The sequence below is a fragment of the Labeo rohita genome, chromosome 1 (assembly GCF_022985175.1).
Source record: "Labeo rohita strain BAU-BD-2019 chromosome 1, IGBB_LRoh.1.0, whole genome shotgun sequence".
Lineage (NCBI taxonomy): Eukaryota > Metazoa > Chordata > Actinopteri > Cypriniformes > Cyprinidae > Labeo > Labeo rohita.
This window is the reverse complement of record NC_066869.1, coordinates 50050533-50070659: the sequence shown is the minus strand read 5'-3', so window position 1 is coordinate 50070659 and position 20127 is coordinate 50050533. Positions and strand designations below refer to the sequence as shown.

The 20127-nt window shown below is 38.8% G+C and overlaps 2 protein-coding genes across 3 annotated transcripts; one reads left to right on the top strand and one right to left on the bottom strand.

The window, feature by feature from the left end:
• On the top strand, positions 1-12047 carry lamp1a (lysosomal associated membrane protein 1a). Of its 2 annotated transcripts, XR_007827927.1 has the most exons (10): positions 1-277; positions 4156-4271; positions 6088-6304; positions 6382-6546; positions 7764-7966; positions 8060-8182; positions 8307-8373; positions 9828-9995; positions 10143-10408; positions 10784-12047. XR_007827927.1 is itself a non-coding variant. In XM_051112140.1 (9 exons), exons 1-9 carry the CDS (start codon positions 226-228, stop codon positions 10280-10282), a joined length of 1251 nt encoding a protein of 416 aa, XP_050968097.1. In that variant the 5' UTR covers positions 1-225; the 3' UTR covers positions 10283-12047. The 2 variants fall into 2 exon arrangements, 1 of the variants encoding a protein (XP_050968097.1); XM_051112140.1 differs by having other exon boundaries at positions 10143-12047.
• Positions 12048-13013: 966 nt separating this feature from the next.
• On the bottom strand, positions 13014-18796 carry grtp1a (growth hormone regulated TBC protein 1a). Its single transcript, XM_051121656.1, has 8 exons — positions 18306-18796; positions 16461-16612; positions 16075-16233; positions 15580-15704; positions 14897-14993; positions 13703-13875; positions 13444-13629; positions 13014-13336 (listed from the first exon to the last, which is right to left on the bottom strand). The coding sequence occupies exons 1-8, from the start codon at positions 18389-18391 to the stop codon at positions 13244-13246; spliced, it is 1071 nt and encodes a 356-aa protein (XP_050977613.1). The 5' UTR covers positions 18392-18796; the 3' UTR covers positions 13014-13243.
• Between the last annotated feature and the right edge of the window lie 1331 nt (positions 18797-20127).

The following is a 20127-nucleotide window of genomic DNA, read 5'->3' as shown; positions in this document are numbered from 1 at the left end:
CAGCGCGCTCATCACATGACTGGAACATTCTGCCTCATGACACAGTGAATCTGCTGCCAGATACTCAGCAAACAGCGTAACTTCTCTGTTTGTTACCTGACAGACTCATATAAAGGCAGAGCTCGGCGCTGCTCGGCTCGTGTTCGGTCGCAGGCGTTAGTGCGTGTCGTGTTCCGCGCTCGGAGTTTGACGCTTTTCCTGACGGACGTCAGTACGGACTGAGGCATGACGGTCAGACGGAGCTCGGCTGCAGGTGTCTGCTGGACCCTACTGATGGGTAAGTCACCAGAACTCAGCCAAAGTTATTGTGAAACGTCATTAGTTAGTCTGAACATTAAGACGGGACGCCGTCGAGCGTTTTATGTCGCTGTTTTATCGACCTCAAACTGACCGACGCTGGCTCTGACTAACCGTTGGATATTTTAGTCAGTTTGGTGTGTTTTAGTCAGTCGCATTTGCTGCAAACTGCGTGTTTGTTTCACTTTTGTAGTTTTATTGACGTTATGTGCGGCTTTTGGAAGTCAAATGACGAGATTAGTGTTTCCGCCTGATGCTGCGTTTGCTTTCATTTCTGTGTGTTTTTCCTTTCATTTGTGTTGTTTGGACGTGCTGGTGACGTCACGTGAGCAGCAGATCAGCCTCACGTGATCAGAACAATAGTCCAGATCACACACTGTCATTGTTCCCGCGGTGTCTGATCGCACTGCGCGCGCCACTAGAAAGCTCTGCTCTGATTGGCTGCATTTATCGAACTTCATTCTATAAAGCCATTCGTTATCATTGCCGATCATCTCAAGGTCTGTTGCTCGGCTGGAGCAGCGCCTCTGGATGCTTGTGACCAATCAGCTGATCTGTTGATGTCATGTGACTGATCACTCTGTAAAGTGCAACAGTCGTTTTTTAAAACTTCAGTTCAACTGAGAAATTCCTGATGGAAAAACGACATTATTCACGATTCCACAAAAAAAAAAAAAATCCACCAATAAGATCTCTAGCTCCGCCCACTCCTATGGAGCACTCCAAATGCCATAATCATATGTGACCCTGGACCACAAAACCAGTCATAAGTGTCATTTTTTCAAAACTGAGATTTATACATCATCTGATAGCTGAATAAATAAGCTTTCCATTGATATTATGATAGGAAAATATTCGGCCGAGATACAATTATTTGAATATCTGAAAAAATCTAAATATTGAGAAAATCGCCTTTTAAAGTTGTCCAAATGAAGTTCTTAACAATGCATATTACCAATCAAAAATTAAGTTTTCATAGATTTACAGTAGGAAATTTACAAAATATTTTCATGGAACATGATCTTTACTTAATTTCCTAATGATTTTTGGCATAAAGTAAAAATCAATAATTTTGACCCATACAATGTATTTTTGCCTATTACTACAAATATACCCCAGCGACTTAAGTTCCAGGTTTTGTGGTCCAGGGTCACATATATACTTTATTGTTTATTTATAATCGGCATCCTTACATCATTGTATATTTTTTCATTGCTTTTAACTGGATAATGTCGTTTGCGGTGCCTCACGGGATTATAGGTTTTTTTTCCTCCGTGAATTCGTTAAGTTCACAGTCCTGTCCCATTTTCAAATACCTTTTTGAAATTATATCTAATTACATGTTTTCACTTGCCAAGACGTCGCCTATAATATTAAATGTTGTTTTTTTTTTCCCACTGAGTGCTGTCAGTGGATTGTGCAGTGGGTAGTGACAGCGCCCAAACCAGGCTCACCAGCCACGCCTTGCCCTCCCGCTCAAACCTCATCTGTGGTTCTTCTCACTCTTCTTCACACTTGGCAGGTTGCGATCGGTCACGTGACGTGCGGGAGCTGTTATTCACATCAACAGCATTATTGAGCCGAACGCACAGTGCGATCAGATGTCAGATGATCAGTATCTGTTCCTCTCGGTCGTCATGTGAATGTTGTGTGAATGTAGTGCACTAGTGTTAGTGTAGATGTCAGCAGCTGTCGTGATGCTGTCGAGTCGCTGCGGCTCATGTGAGCGAATGCAGATGTTCATCATCTCACACATGATTCACGAGGAGCCCTGTGAGGTGTCTTCAGATGATCATCATTCAGTACAATCACATGATTACAGACCGGACTGATTGAGCTTGTACTGTACTTTGAGTTATTTATCGTTTGCTTATTTTTTACTTAAAAGAGATCATCTGTGCGAGAGTGTGTGTGTGTGTGTGTGTGTGTACTAGTTTATACTTGTGAGGGCCAATGAGTCCTCATTTATGTAGTGAAATAATATGCTAACCCACTAGGGGTAGGGGTTGGGTTAGCTGATAGAAAACATTGATGGAATACACGGTTTGTTCAATGTAGAAAAACCCATTACGCCTATAGAGAGTCCCCACAAGGATAGCAAACAAGACGTGTGTGTGTGTGTGTGTGTGTGTGTGTGTGTGTGTGTGTGTGTTTGTGGTCAGTCACTTAATGATTTCACAAACTCCTTCGGTCATGCTGGGATTTCACAAGAGTTCCGCTTCACAGTTACATGATTATTTACACTACTTCAACTGCAAAAACATAACACAGAAGTTAGAATGAATGTATGTGTATATAAAATGCAGAACATCCAGAAAATGCAGAACATTTTCAGTTGAGGTTATTTTGTGTGTGTGTTAGTGTTACTTTACAGTATTTATAACTAGCTGTAGAAAACAACAACAGAAATCTGAGTAATGTCCCTCAATTAGTTAAGAAATGTATGTGTGTGTGTGTGTGTGTTTTGTTTGACCCTCATGACCTCTGAACAGAATCAGACTCCCTGTAGTTTTATATTAATCCTGTAATAATTCATTCAGGTTTATTTGGGTCAGTAATACCACAGTTATTACACCTGTGTACAAAACAAGATGACAAAATACAGATCAAACTATAATTATATGAATTGTTTGATCTTTTTCAACAAATGTCAGTGAAATCAGTGAAATTCATCCACTTCAGGAGCTCCAACTAAATACATTTCTTTTTCTAGAAATAAACATTTCATAAATTAAAAGTCTAATATAGTAAGTAAACAATATTAAATCTGCTCCAGAATGGGTATCTGGTTTACAGATTAAACCTAAGAAATAAATAAAAGAACAGAAAAATCTAATTCACTGCAAAAAATGATTTTTTTACTTGGTATTTTTGTCTTGCTTTCTAATATACATATCTGAACATTCTTGAATCAAGATGCATTTATTTGACAAGTTAAATGACTTAAGATATTATGACTTGTTTTCTGAAAAAATATCAAAGTGTTTTTAGTTTTTGCTTGAAGAAAGCAAAAATATCTGCCAATGGTGCCAGAAAAATAATCTTGTTTAACCTCTGAATTAAGACATTTTTCGTACCCCATTGGATGGATATTTGTGGTTGTTTTAAGCAAAAACTAACATTTTGATATTTTTTTTTTTCAAAAAACAAGTCGTAATATCAAGTCATAATATAAAGTTATTTTACTTGTCAAGTAAATGCATCTTGATTCAAGAATGTTTAGATATTTATACTAGAAAACAATACCACTCAAGTAAGAAAATCATTTTTTGCAGTGTTTTTCTTACAGTAACAGTGTTCCATACATTATGATCCGTTTAGAAACGAATCAAATTATGTCACTCCCTGTGTGTCACAATTTCGTTTGTAAAGCGGGAAATCATGCTAATAGGTTTGAAATGCAGCTTAATATTTTTTGTTGGAAATGTAAAAATATAATAAGATGTGAGACTGATGGCACTGATGCCATTGTTTGGGTCAGAGTGAATGTGTGTTTAATGTCAGATCATCAGTGCTGTGGAAGTGAAGCATCAGTATTGAGTGTGTGAAGTGTTTCTGTCAGTGTGACTGTGGTGTGTTACAGCAGTGGATCTCGACTCCAGTCCTCGGGCCCACTGCTCTGCACATTTTGTACGTTTCTGAATCTGACGTTCAATTCAGTTCATGGATCTTTCTCTAACGAGCTGCGTTAAATGAGGGAGGACTGGAGTTGGGAACCACTGTGTTACAGCACTAGGACTGTGATTCGATGTGAGCGCTGATCAATCACTGACAGTTCAGCAGCGTGATGACGCTCTCTGCTGGACATTGAGGGTCACAACAGATTCATATCCACTGATGATGGCGGTTGTGTTTCAGGGTGTGTGTTTGCGGCTCACGCTGTGACATTTGAGGTGATGGACGGAAACTCCACCTGCATTAAAGCAGATCTCAACGCCAGCTTCAGCATCACCTACAACACCACCAATGGAACGGTACAACACGCTAAAACACACAATTTTTTTTTTTTTTATTTAGTCTTAGTCATGTGTCAAATAGTTTTTGTCCTGTACTTTGTTTAGTCTAGTTTTAGTTGACTAAAAGTCTGTGAATTAGGGTTGCACGATTATGACAAAAGTCATAATTATCGATTATTCCCTTGAAATTGTAATTGCGATTTATTAATTATGACTATCATTATTTACATTAAATGATGTTTTGAATAGCGTTATACCGTTGTTTGAAGCAACTGCATGCCACATTTCTATATGATGAGTTCAGATGCAGAACCAGCTAAAAGCCATCTCGGTCAAAAATGAGATAATGACACTGAGTGAATGCTGTCGACACATATTATACATCCATCAAATACTTATTCTTTAGTTTAAAGAAAAAGTATTTGATGGATGTATAATATGTGACTTTTAGCTGGTTCTGCATCTGAACTCATCATATAGAAATGTGGCATGCAGTTGCTTCAAACAACGGTATAACGCTATTCAAAACATCATTTAATGTAAATAATGATAGTCATAAAATAGCAGCCTCAGCCCAATCAGAAGTACCAGTACTTACATAGAAACCTATACATCTGAGCCTGATAAAAATGCATTTTTTAAAGAAAGACGTCAGATGGATTTAGCTGGTTTTGTATCTGAACTCTTCTTATATAGTTTCTTCTTTAAATAAAAATAATAAAAATGTAAAAACTAAAACAATGAGAAAAAAAAAATTACCTTAAGATAACCTGTAGGAAAAATACACACACCTCTCTCTTTCTCACACACACCCACACATCTTAAGAAAGCCGAATAATGTTGGATTTACACTACCGTTCAAAAGTTTGGGGTCAGTAAGACTTGTAACAGTCTTTAAAGAAGTCTCTTATGCTCATCAAGGCTGCATTTATTTGATTAAAAATATAGAAAAAAACCAGTAATATTGCAAAATGTTTTTACAATATAAAATAATGTTTTTTATTTTAACATACTTTAAAATAGAATTTATTCCTGCGATGAACATCTGGATTTTTATCAGCTGTTTCTCCAGTCTTAAGTGTCACATGATCCTTCAGAAATCATTCTAATATGCGGATTTATTATTAGAATGATTTTTCTTTCTTTTTTTGATTCTTTCATGAATAACAAGTTTAAAAAGTACAGTGTTTATTCAAAATATAAATATTTTATAACAATGTAAATTATTTATTATTAACTTTTTTTTTTTAATTATTAACTTAATACATCCTTGGTGAATAAAAGTATTAATTTCTCTAAAAAAGAAACAAAAATGTACTGACCCCAAACTTTTAAACGGTAGTGTATTTATTTTTATTATTATTATTATTATTATTTTTGAACGATTACATAATTGTGGCATCTGTAATTGTAATCATGATTAGAAATTTGATTAATTGTGCAGCCCTACTGGGAATTATAGTACAAGTCAAAGAAATGTAGTCATATTTTAGTCATGTTTTGTTCAAAATTATGATTACTGGTTATAATTGTTTTCATTCGAGATCTGTATATTTTATGTGTAAACTTTTGACATCTGGTAGCCACAAGCATGAAAGCTCACGAAGGCTTGATTTAAAAACAACCTGTAATTTTTTCCCTTTTTAAAGAAAATGTTTATATACTTTGAAGTTTTTATTTTTTTTAAACTGCATAATTCGTTTGTCAGCTCTGTTGCATGTTCATACAGTCGCAGTTAGTGTTGTCTCGTCTCAGTCATGTAAAGAAAGGCCCTCAGTGAACATTTCTCACCCTAGTTTTGTGAATCTAATGAAATGTGTGTTTGGTCTGTTAGAGAGTGGCGGGGTTTGCACTGCCGTCCTCCGCATCAGTGGGTAACGGCAGTTCCTGCGGCGGCCGTGAGGTTCCTCCGGAGCTGCTGGTGTCGTTTGGCGCGGGTCACGCTCTGGCTCTCGTGTTCTCCAGCGACGGGCGGCTCTACCGGGTGGCCAACCTAAGCCTGCAGTACAACCTCAGCGACACCAGCACCTTCCCACAATCCTCTGGCACAGGTCAGTCTCTGTCTTTCACACACGCACACGGGTCGCTGTGGTGGACGAGCATCTGCTCACATGCATTTCTCTCACAGGACTGGTGACGGTGATGACGAACGTGTCGGACATCACAGCGAGGCTGAACAGCACCTACAGGTGTGTGAGCTCCACGACCGTCAGTCTGAGCGCCGGAGTCAGCATCACCCTCTCTGATGTGCGCATGGAGGCGTACATGAACGGAGCAAACCTCAGCACAGATGGTACGAGTCGCTTGTGAAGTTCTTGACATTGAATTAAGTGTCATTTTAATTGTTCTTGGTTTCCCAGCATGCACAGTGGCGTGAATCATGCATGCGAATGAATCATCCTTTTGGTTCTTTTCAGAACTGGTTGAACAGGTTATTGAATTGCACTGACCTGTTCATTCTTGAATTGGAGTGATTGAACTCTTTCGTTCATGTGTGTCTGCTAATGGGGGCTGCTGGGTAATCTGATGCTCGGAGCCTAAGAGAACAGAGCATCTGACTCATGAGGGAAAATAAAGTTAGTCTAATAGATCCCGGATTCATGAAAGAAAACAAAGGCACTCTAACAGATCCACGCAGAAGCATGTGCATGCATTTACACCCCTCTCAAAATCTGTGACGTGTTCATCATTTAAGAGCAGTGTTATTGTCAACTACAACTATTAATAACATTTTTGTCAATTCAAATATACAGCTAAAATAAAATAGAGGAAAAACTTGGAGATGACAAATGGGAAATGTGCCTTGTAAGCTAACAAAAAAAAAAATCAAATTGAACTAGTAAAATGACAAATCTAGAAGTGTAATAAAAAATAAAGAATCAGAAGTAATTAAAAAATAATAATTGACTTAAAAAAAAAAAATAATTGAAGCTTTAGTTAAAACTAAATAGAAAAAAATAAAAAAAAAAATGACAGAAGGTATTACTATAAAAAAATATTTAAAAATTACTATAAAAACTATAAAAACTATCATCTTTAAAAATACTGAAAGTGCAAAAGTAAGTAAAAAAAAAAAACATTAAAAACCTCATTATAATGAAAAACTAATAAGAATCTGCTAATCAGATTGTATCACTGACAGACGCTGATTCACACAATTATATAGAAAAGTATATGTATATAAAGCTAATTCAAAATATTAATACTGTAATATTACATGATCTTACCACAGTAACACTGATAAAAAGGGATGGAGGTTTCAAAGGTCATGGGTTTGATTGAAGGTTGTTTGTCTCTTATGTAAACTTGCTCTGGAGCTGTTAGTGTTTAGTTAGTCATTACTGAACTGAATCAACACTGATCTGAATAATGACTCTATTGTCTTCTGATTTACGTCTGATGATGAATTGGTTTCATAATTGATGAACTTTGCAACATGAGCACTGTTATTTTCCTGTTTATGTCTGTGAATCTGCTCTGAATCTGCATGAACATATTTGTTGTGTGTAGAGAGCGTTTGCAGTGCTGATCTGCCAGTTACGACCGCTGCTCCGACTCAGTCGCCCAGAACCACCGCCGCCCCGTCACCCACCCCGCCGCCCGCTCCCGAGCGCGGAAACTACACCCTCACCAACGGCAACGGCACCGCCTGTCTGCTGGCGCTCATGGGGCTGCAGCTCAACGTCACGCACCTCTCCAAATCTCTGAACAAGGTGACTCACGCTTACACACACGCTCACTTCCTGCTGATGTGATGTGTTTGACCTTTGATCTGTGTCGCTGACCTTTGATCTGATTCTCCGCAGACGGTCAGTGAGGTCGTGAACCTGCGGCCCAACAGAACCACAGCCTCGGGGTCGTGTGGGGTCGAGCTCGCCACGCTGGTGCTGACGGAGGAGCTCACCAATCTCACCTTCACCTTTGCACTGGTGTGTGTGTGTGTGTGTGTGTGTGTGTGTGTGTGTGTGTGTGTGTGTGTGTCTGAGTGTCCTGTAGTGACAGCATGATGATGATGATGATGATGATGATGGGGTGTTTTGTGTGTCTCTGCAGAACTCCACTACACGGAAGTTTTACCTGAGCGCCGTGAACGTCTCTGCCTTCTGGCCCGACATGACAGGTACAGCGCTCAGTGCACTAGACTGCAGGATCAGCTGCACAGACACATCTGCTGAATTCATATCTGATGTACAGATTCAGCTCCAGTAACAGGACATCTACGGATCCTTTAAAAGCATTCAAATGTCTTAAATTCACTTCTCAAACTATGAAGGGATTAGGGATGCGCTGAAATTAAAATTCTGGACTGAAACCAAAAATTCTTTATGCACTTAGACAAAAACCAAAAATGCTTTCTGTTAATTATTTATACTGTTATTGTAAATAATATAAAGTAATTTTGTAAAGCGTTTTAGTATAACTCCGTAATTACTACAGAAATAACCACACTTTTACTGAAAGTAACACTATAAAATTGGACAGAAAATAAATTAATATTATTTTTATTTAAAAGATTGGTTCACTTCCAGAAGACCAATGTACAGATAATGTACTCACCCCCTTGTCATCCAAGATGTTTATGTCTTTCTTTCTTCAGTCGTAAGGAAATTATGGTTTTTGAGGAAAACATTTCAGCATTTTTCTCCATATAGTGGACTTCTGTGGTGCCCGTGAGTTTGAACTTCTAAAATGTAGTTTAAATGCAGCTTCAAAGGCTCTAAACGATCCCAGCCGAGGAAGAAGGGTCTGATCTAGTGAAACAATCAGTTATTTTCTAAAAAATTTATCACAGAAATATATACACTTTTTAACCTCTTGCCTGGCTCTGCCTGAACTCTGTGTATTCCAGTTCAGTACAGTTAGGTTATATTGAAAAACTCCCGTCTCATTTTCTCCTCCAACTTCAAAATCATCCTACATCACTGCAGACGTACTGACCCAGTGTTTACAAAGTGAACGTGCAAAGAAGATCAAACAAAAAAAGGTAACATAGTGATGTAGTTGGAGGAGAAAATGAGACAGGGGTTTTTCCACATACCCTAACTGTACTGACCCGGATTACACAGAGTTCACGCAGAGCTAGACGAGATGAGCATTTGAGGTTAAAAAGTGTGTAAATTGTTTTTTTATGAAAATAACTGATCGTTTCGCTAGATAAGACCCTTCTTCCTCGGCTGGGATCGTTTAAGGCCCTTTGAAGCTGCATTTAAACTACATTTTGGAAGTTCAAACTCTTGGGCACCATAGAAGTCCACTATTTGGAGAAAAATCCTGAAATGTTTTCCTCAAAACCATAATTTCTTTACGACTGAAGACAGAAAGACATGAACAACTTTGATGACAAGGGGGTGAGTACATTATCTGTACATTTTTGTTCTGGAAGTGAATCAGATTAAATTTTTTGGACTAAATCTCCATGTAATGTATAGTCCTACAAAGCTATTAATATCAGAGCATATGAGCAGAGGTTATTGTCATGAGAGGGTAACATCATTTTACCAGTATTGCTGTGTTACAGTACAGCAGCACTATAACAATACTAATGAACATGACCAAATGTTGTGGTTGCTGCAGATCGATTCGCGGAAGGAAACGCCTCTCTGGACCTCCTGCAGTGCAGCGTGGGTCGCTCGTACATGTGCAGCGCGCAGCAGACGCTCACGGTCCTCCCCACTTTCTCCATCAACACCTTCAGACTGCAGCTGCAGCCCTTCAACATCACCGCCAACCGCTTCTCTGCAGGTACTGCATCGCTCGTGTGATCAGGTGCCGCGTGACAGTCTCTGTTCGACGAGTGAAACACACTTTATTCTGCAACCGCATGCGTGTTCGTTTTATTTGTGCACATCTTAAAACTCTGTGTGTGTGTGTGTGTGTGTGTGTGTGTAGCGGAGGAGTGTCGTATGGATCAGGAGAACATGCTCATCCCCATCATCGTGGGTGCGGCTCTGGCCGGACTGGTGCTGATCGTCCTCATCGCGTATCTGATCGGCAGGAAGCGGACACACGCCGGATACCAGACCATCTGATCATCTTCATCACCATCATCGTCCTCCAGCTGCGCTGCGATCGACTGCAGCTGCACGCACTGGAGTGGGAGTGTGTGAGTGTGAGTGTGAGTGTGTTCGCTGTGAGGTCAAAGGTCAGCTCTATTGGTCAGTGTGGGTGCATTTCTGCACTGTGAGGTCAGAGGAGTGTGTGTGTGTGTGTGTGTGTGTGCACTTGTACAGCTATCTTTGTGAGGGCCGGTTTGAGTTTTAGATCATTGGAGTGTGAACAATTTTGGAAAGTGAGGACATTTTGGCCGGTCCTCACTTTCTGAGACCCCTTTAAAGGCCTGTTTGAGGGTCAAGACTTGGTTTTAGGGATCAGGTTATGACTGGGTAAAGATTAGGTTTAGGGTAAGGGTTTGGGTGAGGCACTTAGTTCTGATGGGTAGGTTTAGGGTAAGGAGCTAGAGATTGCATTGTGTCACACTTTGTGTCCTCACAAAGATAGCTGTACAGAGGTGTGTGTGTGTGAGGTCAGAGGTCAGTGTGTGTGCATTTCTGCACTGTGAGGTCAAAGGTGTGTGTGTGTGTGTGTGTTGGTCGGTCTGGACTGTGGTGTGGATGAGTTGAAGCCGTTATGATGAGTGTGTTTGTGTGAATGATTATTGTTTGACGTTCAGCACAAACTGGACAAACCTTCACTCATGGACGTCCTCATCAGAATCACTCTCTTCAAAATCAACCTTTTTTTATCTTATTCTAACGTCCTTTATTATGTTAATTTTATTCTAAAATGCTAAATATTTTAGTGTATGTAGTCATTTTAATTGGCTTTATGTAAAAATAATAGTGTTTATGACATCAGCTCATTTATGTGTGTGTGTTGGTTGAGGTTTCAGGTTCCCTACGTTATAAAAACAGCCTTTCTGCTCCGTAATTCAAATGGCTAAAGAAACATACTAAACTATTTTTTATTTAAAATAAAAAATGTTAAAAAAACATTACAGACATTTTCTGTTATGGTTACATGTAAGAACTGAAAATATGATTAGCTCAGAGTAAAAAACATTACGCTGTGTGTGTGTGTGTGTGTGTGTGTGGGGCATTAACTGACACCTGACATGAATAATTGATGTTTGTTTGTTTGTTGGATCATGAAACCTAAATAGAGCCGCTGGTGAATTACCCATGATCCTCCACACACACACAGCAGCTGTGAGGATTGTTCACACAGAACACGTTTGTGCTGAAAGGCAGCAGATGCTGCAGTGAAACTGGAAAGAAAGTTAGAGACAGCAGCTGACGCTGCAAAACACAAATGCAGTGATGAACAAACTGCAGTGGAATGAAAACACAAACCCTAAAACACAGATGAAGGTTCAGTTTGTTGCTTGAGTGAAAAGGGAAATTGTGATGATCTGAATGAATGAATGAATGACTGTGTGAGTCTGAAACTGTATCCTGTGCTTTTCTAAGACTTTGAAAATGTGTCAGTGACATCTTCATCATCATCATCAGCTTCCTGTTACAGAGAAGATGATGATTGTTGATCTGTAGATCAGTGTGTTTGAGTGAATGTGATGATGATGATGATGATGAAGCAGCGCACTGGTCTCATTTCATGGGTTTGAGGTTCCTGGAGCTTCTGCATCCTGGTGATTTGATTGGTCACATGACGTGTCGTTGGGTCAGGTGACTCCAGTGGCGTCTGCTGGTTTCTTCTTCGCTCTGTTATTTTTGTAGTGAATGTTTGGTTATTTTTATGCATCAGGGTTTGAGGTTAATAAATAAATAATGACTTACACTCGTCAGTGTTTCATTAATGAAAACAACAACAGCTGAACGTGTCGCTCGTTGTCATGATCATGTCAGAATACTGGTCATATTACATAACTAAAGCTTCAAAATAATTACAGATTTTGGTTTAATTTATAGAATAGTGTGTAATATTTTAGTTTTTTTCCTTTTTCTTTTTTATCTATCTATAAATACACTCCCTATTTAAGATTAATGTTTTTGTTTAAGTGTCTTATGCTCAGAAAAATACCCAAAAAAAAAACGGTAATATTGTGAAATATTATTGCGATTTAAAAGAATGGGTTTCTTTTTTAATATACTTTAAAATATGATTTATTTCTGTGATGCAAAACTGTCAAATCAGTCATTTAATTTCATTTTAATAGTTTAAAGTAAAAAAAATTGTTTTAGCATCTTATGTTTTTATCATTTTATAATTTTGTTTAGCATTTATTTTCTTGTTTTTAGCATTTTGCATATTCATATTAAAAAATAAATGCTAAAAACAAAAAGATTTAACTCTTAAAACTAACACTTAAAATGCTAATATATAAATGTAAAAAAACAAACAAACATAAAATGCTAAAAAACTTAAATTCTATATAATAGTTCCAGTTAACAATACCATTGTTTTGGACTGTTTTGGATTTCATGACCTTTATATATTTTTTTTTTTTAAGAGTTTTTTGCTCGAATTATTTAAATGACAGTAGTCGACACTTGAAGCGGATCAAAAATGTTCATCAAAGTTGTCCTAAGACAAGAACAGATATTGTCTTGGTTTCAAGACAATTCTGGTGAACTTCATTTATAGTTTTGTATACATGTATCAGCTGTGATTATGTGCATGTATTTCTGGAGTATTTTGCTTTAATAAAAGTGAGTTTTACGGTTGGAGCAGAAGGTGAAGCGGCATGATGAAGAGCTCATCACAGGTAATAACCTCATGAATCTGCTGAAACACACACAAACGTTCAGTCTGTAAGACAGAGTTTTATTTCACAGTATTATTGGTCTTAAACTAAGAAGAGAGAGTATTAAAGACTTTGAGTCCAGCATCTGTGATTCTACACACATCTCTACAAACGTAAGAAAATACATCTTCATGAAGGAGTCTGTGAGTGCACACTACTGAGCGAACGTCACGTCTGCGTGAGCCACAGACTCGGTCGAGTGCAAACTGTCAGAGGGAATGTTTGAGCATCAGGATTCGCCGGCCGCGATCCGCGCGCGGCAGCTCTCGCGCAGTTTAGCGACCGTGGACATGGAGAGACTCCCGGGCTCCTGGAAGATCCTCTGAGACGACCAGAAGAAAGAAGATTTGAGAACAGCCCCAGTGACATTAAAAAAAGAAAACGTAGGATCACGTAGGATCACGTAGGATGCGGACGAGCGCGCCGTACCTGCATGAAAGCGTGGCAGTCCTCCACGAAGGCTCCTCTGGTGATGCGTTTGAAGCGCTCGCAGATGTCCGGCAGATTCTGCGCCTGCACGATCTCGTCCTGATGGTGGTGAATCAGCGTCAGAGCCACACGGAACAGGATCTTCGAGCCCTCGTAGAACAGACAGTCCCAGATCCGCAGAACCGTCTGAGGGAGCACAAACACACAGGATCAGTCGTGAGGCCATCGACCGCACGCTCGCGCTCGGACGCTCCGTTACCTCCACTGGCAGGATGTCGATGAAGAGGCAGATGAACCAGCGCGAGACCACCAGAGTCCACATGACGCCGTGATCCTGCATGAGCCGCCACACCGCGGGAACCTTCATCCGCACCAGCTCACCCAGAACCTCCTGATCCGCCTTCAGACCCAGCATGGCCGGAGTGTAGTAATCTGAGGAGCAGACGGGACACCGGAGGTCAGAGGTCACGGTTTTAAAAGCTTCACTGTAGTCTGACACAGTACTATTAGTAGTTAGACAAAAATTCTATTAAAAATAAATGAAAATAATTAGAAAAAAAAATTAAAAATGCAAAAAACATTACATATCAGTTAATTATATTAAAATAATTAAAACTTATTTAAAACGCTGAAAACACAAACTATTTAAAACCATAAAAACGTAAAAAGACTGAATAATATTAAAAATGATTCAAACCTAATTGAAACATTAAACAAATATATTAAAAATATATTTAAAATGCTAAAAACAAAAAAAATATACAATTATTTAAACTTAAAATGCTAAAGCAAAGTATTTAATTATATTAAGGATAATTAACTTAAAAATGCTAAAAACAAAATAAAATGCATGTAAATATAAAAAATACATTTTGAAGTGATGCAATTAGCATTTTGGAAATAATGCAAATTATTTAATCATATTTTAAAGAAATTAAATTGAATGTTAAAAAACGATTTAATTTTATAAAAACACTAAAAAAACTAAATGGTATCTCATTTCTTTTTCCTCTCAGTAACTTATTTTATTAAAGAACATACAGAATCAGAATTTTATAGAATCACAAAATGAATGATTGATAGTTTTATATATTTTAACACGTCCAGTATCGAAAACAAGCAATGTTTTGAAACTAGCATCAGAAAAGCCTTCACTAAACAAACACACGTCATTAATGTTTCATGATGATCATCTGTCAGTCAGGTGTGGCTCTGAGCTCCAGCAGGAACAGGAAGTGCAGCGCTGTAGGATCAGACCACGTGACCGTTTATTCATAGATGTGAGCTCAGAATAGATCTGCTCATGTCACACACACACACACACACACGCTCAGACTCCGTGACGTCTAATGAGTGTGTGTGTGTGTGTGTGTGTGTGTGTGTGTGTGGTTCACTGGACTCTGTTTACCAGAGTAACCGCAGGTAGGCAATCAGGAGGAAACAGGAAACACACCTGGCAGGATTCTGTCCAGCAGCGCCTCCATCAGCCAGAATGACGTCTCCTCGTCTTTACTGATGATCAGCAGATATCCCGCGATGAAGTTCATCCCCTGAAAGAGTGACGACGTCAGAAAACATCTGAGACGCGCTGCAATGCTGACAGGACGAGGGAACGGGACTCATGTGTTTCTTCACTGATTCTGGATGGTGTGACGCAGCAGCAGCCGTTGCTCATGCGCTCATTTGCATTGGAAATATTTTGGAAACTTTGCATCAGACAAACAAACTGAAACAATGACTGACTTCATGAGAACACAGATGGACATGAGCTCTACTGATCTGAACACGACTGATTTACCTGAACTCTAATGATTCAACTGATTTCAAGTGAGTGAACTGAACTCGACTGATTCACCTGAACGACTGATTCACCAGAACTCTAATGACTCACTAGAACTCAACTGATTCACCTGAACTGGACAGATTTACCTGAGCTTAACTGATTCACCGGAACTCGACTGATTCATTTGAACATGACTGGATTCACCTGAGCTCGACTGATTCACCTGAACTCAACTGATTCACCTGAACTCAACTGATTCACCTGAACACACCGCTAACCAACTTCCATACGAATCACAGTGAAGCAGCGTTGTGTTTGTGTGCTGATTCAGGTGTGTGATCATGTGACCGTACCTGACAGTAGCCCACGGTTTTATTGTGCTCTCCGTACGCCAGCAGCACGTTAAACAGCGCCTTCTGCAGACACGGATCCGCCGACTTACGGAAGTGAATGTTATCTGGGAAAGTTCTGTGCAGATCTACAGGAAATCACACAATACACAGTAAACATCAGAACTAATATACAGTACATCAGCATACTCCAGCAGCTCAGTAATCACAGCTCATTAACACAGTTCTCTACTATCACAGAATTCCTGAAATGTACTTTTCACGAGAACAAAAGAAAAGACATGATATGGAGCAAAACAGACCAAAAAAACTGATAAGTGCATGAAAATGCACTGGTTCTGTCTGTAGTGTCTCAACTCAAGATGTGAAAATGAGAAAACACTGTTGCGTCGGTGATGTCCATCAGTCAAACTGTGTATCTCAGTGATGTGACTCGAGTGTATGGTCATTATATTGATCATCATCACAGTGTGTGTGTGTGTGTGTGTGAGATCTGACCGGTGCGGATGGTCTCCACTAGTTTGGGGTCGTGTTGGGCGTCCAGCAGGGACTGATAGTATCCGGGGTTCCTCTCCAGACGCTCCTGCGCTCCGCTCGCCGTCATCCACACCAGCGGACGGTGCTCGTTCGGGACGCCCTTCCGTATGTACCGCTTCACTACACACACACACACACACACACAAACATGAATAACAGAAACACACACCAGAATAACATCAGCAGTACTGTAGTGATTACTAGTTTCAAACGTAATCTAAGACAGTGTGTAAATGTACTATTTATTTATTTATGTTTAGTAGTTTTTGATAATAATGTGTAATTTAATTCCACAATGAATGAGCTTCTTTGTTCTGTGGAGCTGTGGTTCGTGTGGTGTCACGCACCCTTCAGGTTCCTGTCCACATGACGCTTCCCCTTCAGCAGTTTGGACCATTTGATGGAGCGTCTGGTGAGGACGGCCAGATACTCGGACATCAGCTCCTCATAGGACTCGTAGTCGAAATCATTCGAGCGCTCGAACCCGTACGGATCCACGCTGAAACACAAGCGCATGAGATCTCCAGCGGCTCCTCAGGTGTGTGTTCAGGTGGGCGGGTCATGTGACTCATGAAAGAATCTCAACCCTGAGGCCACGTTTACAGCAGCTAATCTACCACAGGTTAACTAGATAAACAGAGTCATGGGTGGAAACCGAAAGACGAATGGGCTTCGCAATCGCACACTCACGGTCCGACAGCGTTATGAATGTAAATGTAAGACTTTTAAGACCAAATAAAATAAAAATTAAAAAATAAACTGAACAAAACACAGCACATCAGTGTGGTCTCTAAATGTACAGGTCTGTAAATGAGTTACCAACAATTAATTATAAATATAATACTAAAATATCATTTAGAAATATTAATAATTACTACAATAGTATTTATATATTGTAATTCTACAATTGCTAAATAATATTACATTTATTTAACTTTTATATTTCATTAAATATTATATCATCAAAAATATTTTAGATTTCATTAAGGGGAGACACTGCAGGCAAAAACAGAGATTTTGGGCTTTTTGGTTTTTCATAAAAAGTGTTTTTTCAGTCTAGTGGAAAGAAAACATCCAAAAGACGCTGTTAGGTGTTTCTTTTACAGCACTTTATCTATTTGTGTCGACAGATTTCAATTACAATCCAGATTTTTAAAGGCCGTTTTCTCAAAATGAGTTTTTTCTCCTGCACTGAGTCATAAATCAACACTTCAGCAGCACTTTATATTTTTATTCCTGTCTATATCCTGAAGGTTTTACAGAGGGATTTGTTCATATACAATTTGCTTGATTTGACACATTTTATTCCCCCCAAAATTATGAATTATGGAGTGACAAAAATGAGATTCCTAAAATTCCCTCCATAAAAACATTTGACTGTAATGTGTCAAAAAAAAAAAAAATTAAACAAGAATTTTGAAACTGACTTCATCCAGTGTTTGTATTAGAAATGTATGCAAATTAGTGCATATTTCATTTGCATATTTAAACCTAACATTTCAGAAAACCTTTAATACAAAAAACGTTTGCAATTATTAATGTAACCACCTGGGTAAGTAAGGTGATAACTAGTAGTTAATTTTACCCTACTCACCTGCAGTGTCTCGTCTTAAAAATTAAAACATTTATTTTTTCATTTTACTTTTTTGAAACAGTTTTTCTTTTGAGAAACTGATCAGAATGAAATGAGTTTACAGTTTGATTAAAACAGGAACAAATATCTGAAAATGGATCAATTCAAAGGGAAAACAAGTTTTCGTTCATCACTGACAGAGATCTCGTTTTAATCAAAAACTTCTTTCAGTTTTTCAGAAGACAAAACTTGTTCATTTAACATTTTAAGTAAATGTATTTTGATTTAAGGATGTTTGTTGTTTTGGAAAACAAGACAAAGGAATGTTTTTCTACTACATTCAACATTTAATACCATGACTTTATAAATGTAAGACTTTTGCGACTTTGAATTGAGACCCTGAACAAAGATCTGTGTGTCATTAGGACACACCTGGGAAAACTGACACCTGTGCGCGCTCTTGATATTTGATTCACATATTCCATATCAAATGGAAAGCGCTTCATAAACACAATAGTTCGTATTAAATGTATTTGATTTGTGAAAGATCACTGGTATTGAATGTAAGAGCTGCGAGTCGTGGTGTGTGGTGTGTAGTGTGCACTATGTAGTGCGCTACCTGGCCGCTCTCTCTCTGGCGGTGCTCGGCACGTTGATGCGCAGCTGCGGCTGACTGGAGCTCCGCGTCCCGTTGCGCTGCTCCATGATCAGACCTCCGAGCTCCGGGACTCCATTCACAGACGCTCCGCGTTGCTCCGTCTCTGCATGGACGCTGAGTATTCCGGACGCGACGCGACACAAACGCCTTTCTCCTGCGCGTCACGTAAGTGAAACTTTTCCCACGCCGCCGCCGCCGCAGCAATGGCCCCGTTCTCCCGCGGGACAGCGAGCCGCCGAGCAACCTGTCGCTCGCTCCGGTAATCACAGCAGCCGCCCCGAGCTCAGCAGCACGACAACTTTATCGCGTCCGCGCGGATCGGTGTCGTTTTAGTCGCGCGTTTGGACGCATCATCCATAGCGAACACTTTGCTGAGCAACACGCGCGATTAATTTCTCCAGGGAGCTCAAGGACACACGTCCATCAAGCAGAGGGGCGGGGCTACGAGTGCAAAGTCCACGCCCCTCCTCACGCAATCTTTCGCACGTCGGTCAACCCGAGGGGCGGGGCTTGTGAGTAAAAATCACGCCTCTTTGTCACGCAGCGTTTTACCAGAATTATGAGAAGCGGTAATTAGAGACTCTTGTCTGAGCCTGTCTTTAATTAGGATCACACAGCGAGTTTGTAAACAGTGGCTACGTGTGTAAAAGTGTTCACTACAGAAAATGGACCATGTAGATGTTACTGTAAACACCTCTGAGTACAGTGTCAATACACAATACTGTCATCTTTCAGCATCATGGTATACAGGAGGGTCCAGAAGTGTCATACTGACATAAAAGTAAACCTTTAAAAAGTATAAAATGTTGAAAGATGTCTTTTGTAATTATAAAATTAAAAAGGACGAGTGTTTTCATTATTGGTTTCAGATTATAGGCCCCTCCGTGTGTCGAAATACCACGGTATTACCGTCTGATACATCACTATGTCATGCTGCCACTACAGTACTTCATCATAAAGTCTGTGTGGGCAGTGAACATGACTTTAGTGTTTATATAGGTTCACTACTTGAATAACTACTCTGAGAAATTATTTTAGGATTAAACCGGTCAAACACACACCGCCTGTTTAAACAAATAATCAAAATATACAAAACATTGCAAAAATCTATATATGACCCTGGATCACAAAACCAGTCATAAGGGAAATAAATTGAGATTTAATATTATGTAATATTTAGTCGAGATACAACTATTTGAAAATCTGGAATCTGAGGGTGCAAAAAAAATCTACATGTTGAGAAAATCACCTTAAAAGTTGTCCAAATGAAGTCTTTAGCAATCCATATTACTAATCAGAAATGAAGTTTTGATATATTTACAGTAGGAAATTTACTAAATATCTTAATGGAACATGATCTTTACTGAATATCCTAATGATTTTTGATTGCTAAAATTTTTCAAAATATATTTATGTAAATATATTTTCTACCAGTATATATATTTATGGCAATATTTAGTATACTTTTGTATATTTTAAGAATATAAATATACATATTTATAAGCATTTTAAAAATATAGTTTACCCTCCATATATTTCAATCCAAGAAAATGCATTCACATCAGGGTTTGTATAATTACCTAAAACTAAAACCATAAAAAATTCTGTTACTTGAAATAAATAAATGTTAACTGAAATATTTTTAATAAGCTTATTTCAGCTGGTTTTACTGGCAACATTTCTTTTTTTCCCATTTAGTTTAACTTCATGTACTAAAATAACTAAAAATATCAAATTTAATTCAAAATATGAACAAAAACTCTAATAGTATCTGGATACTAAA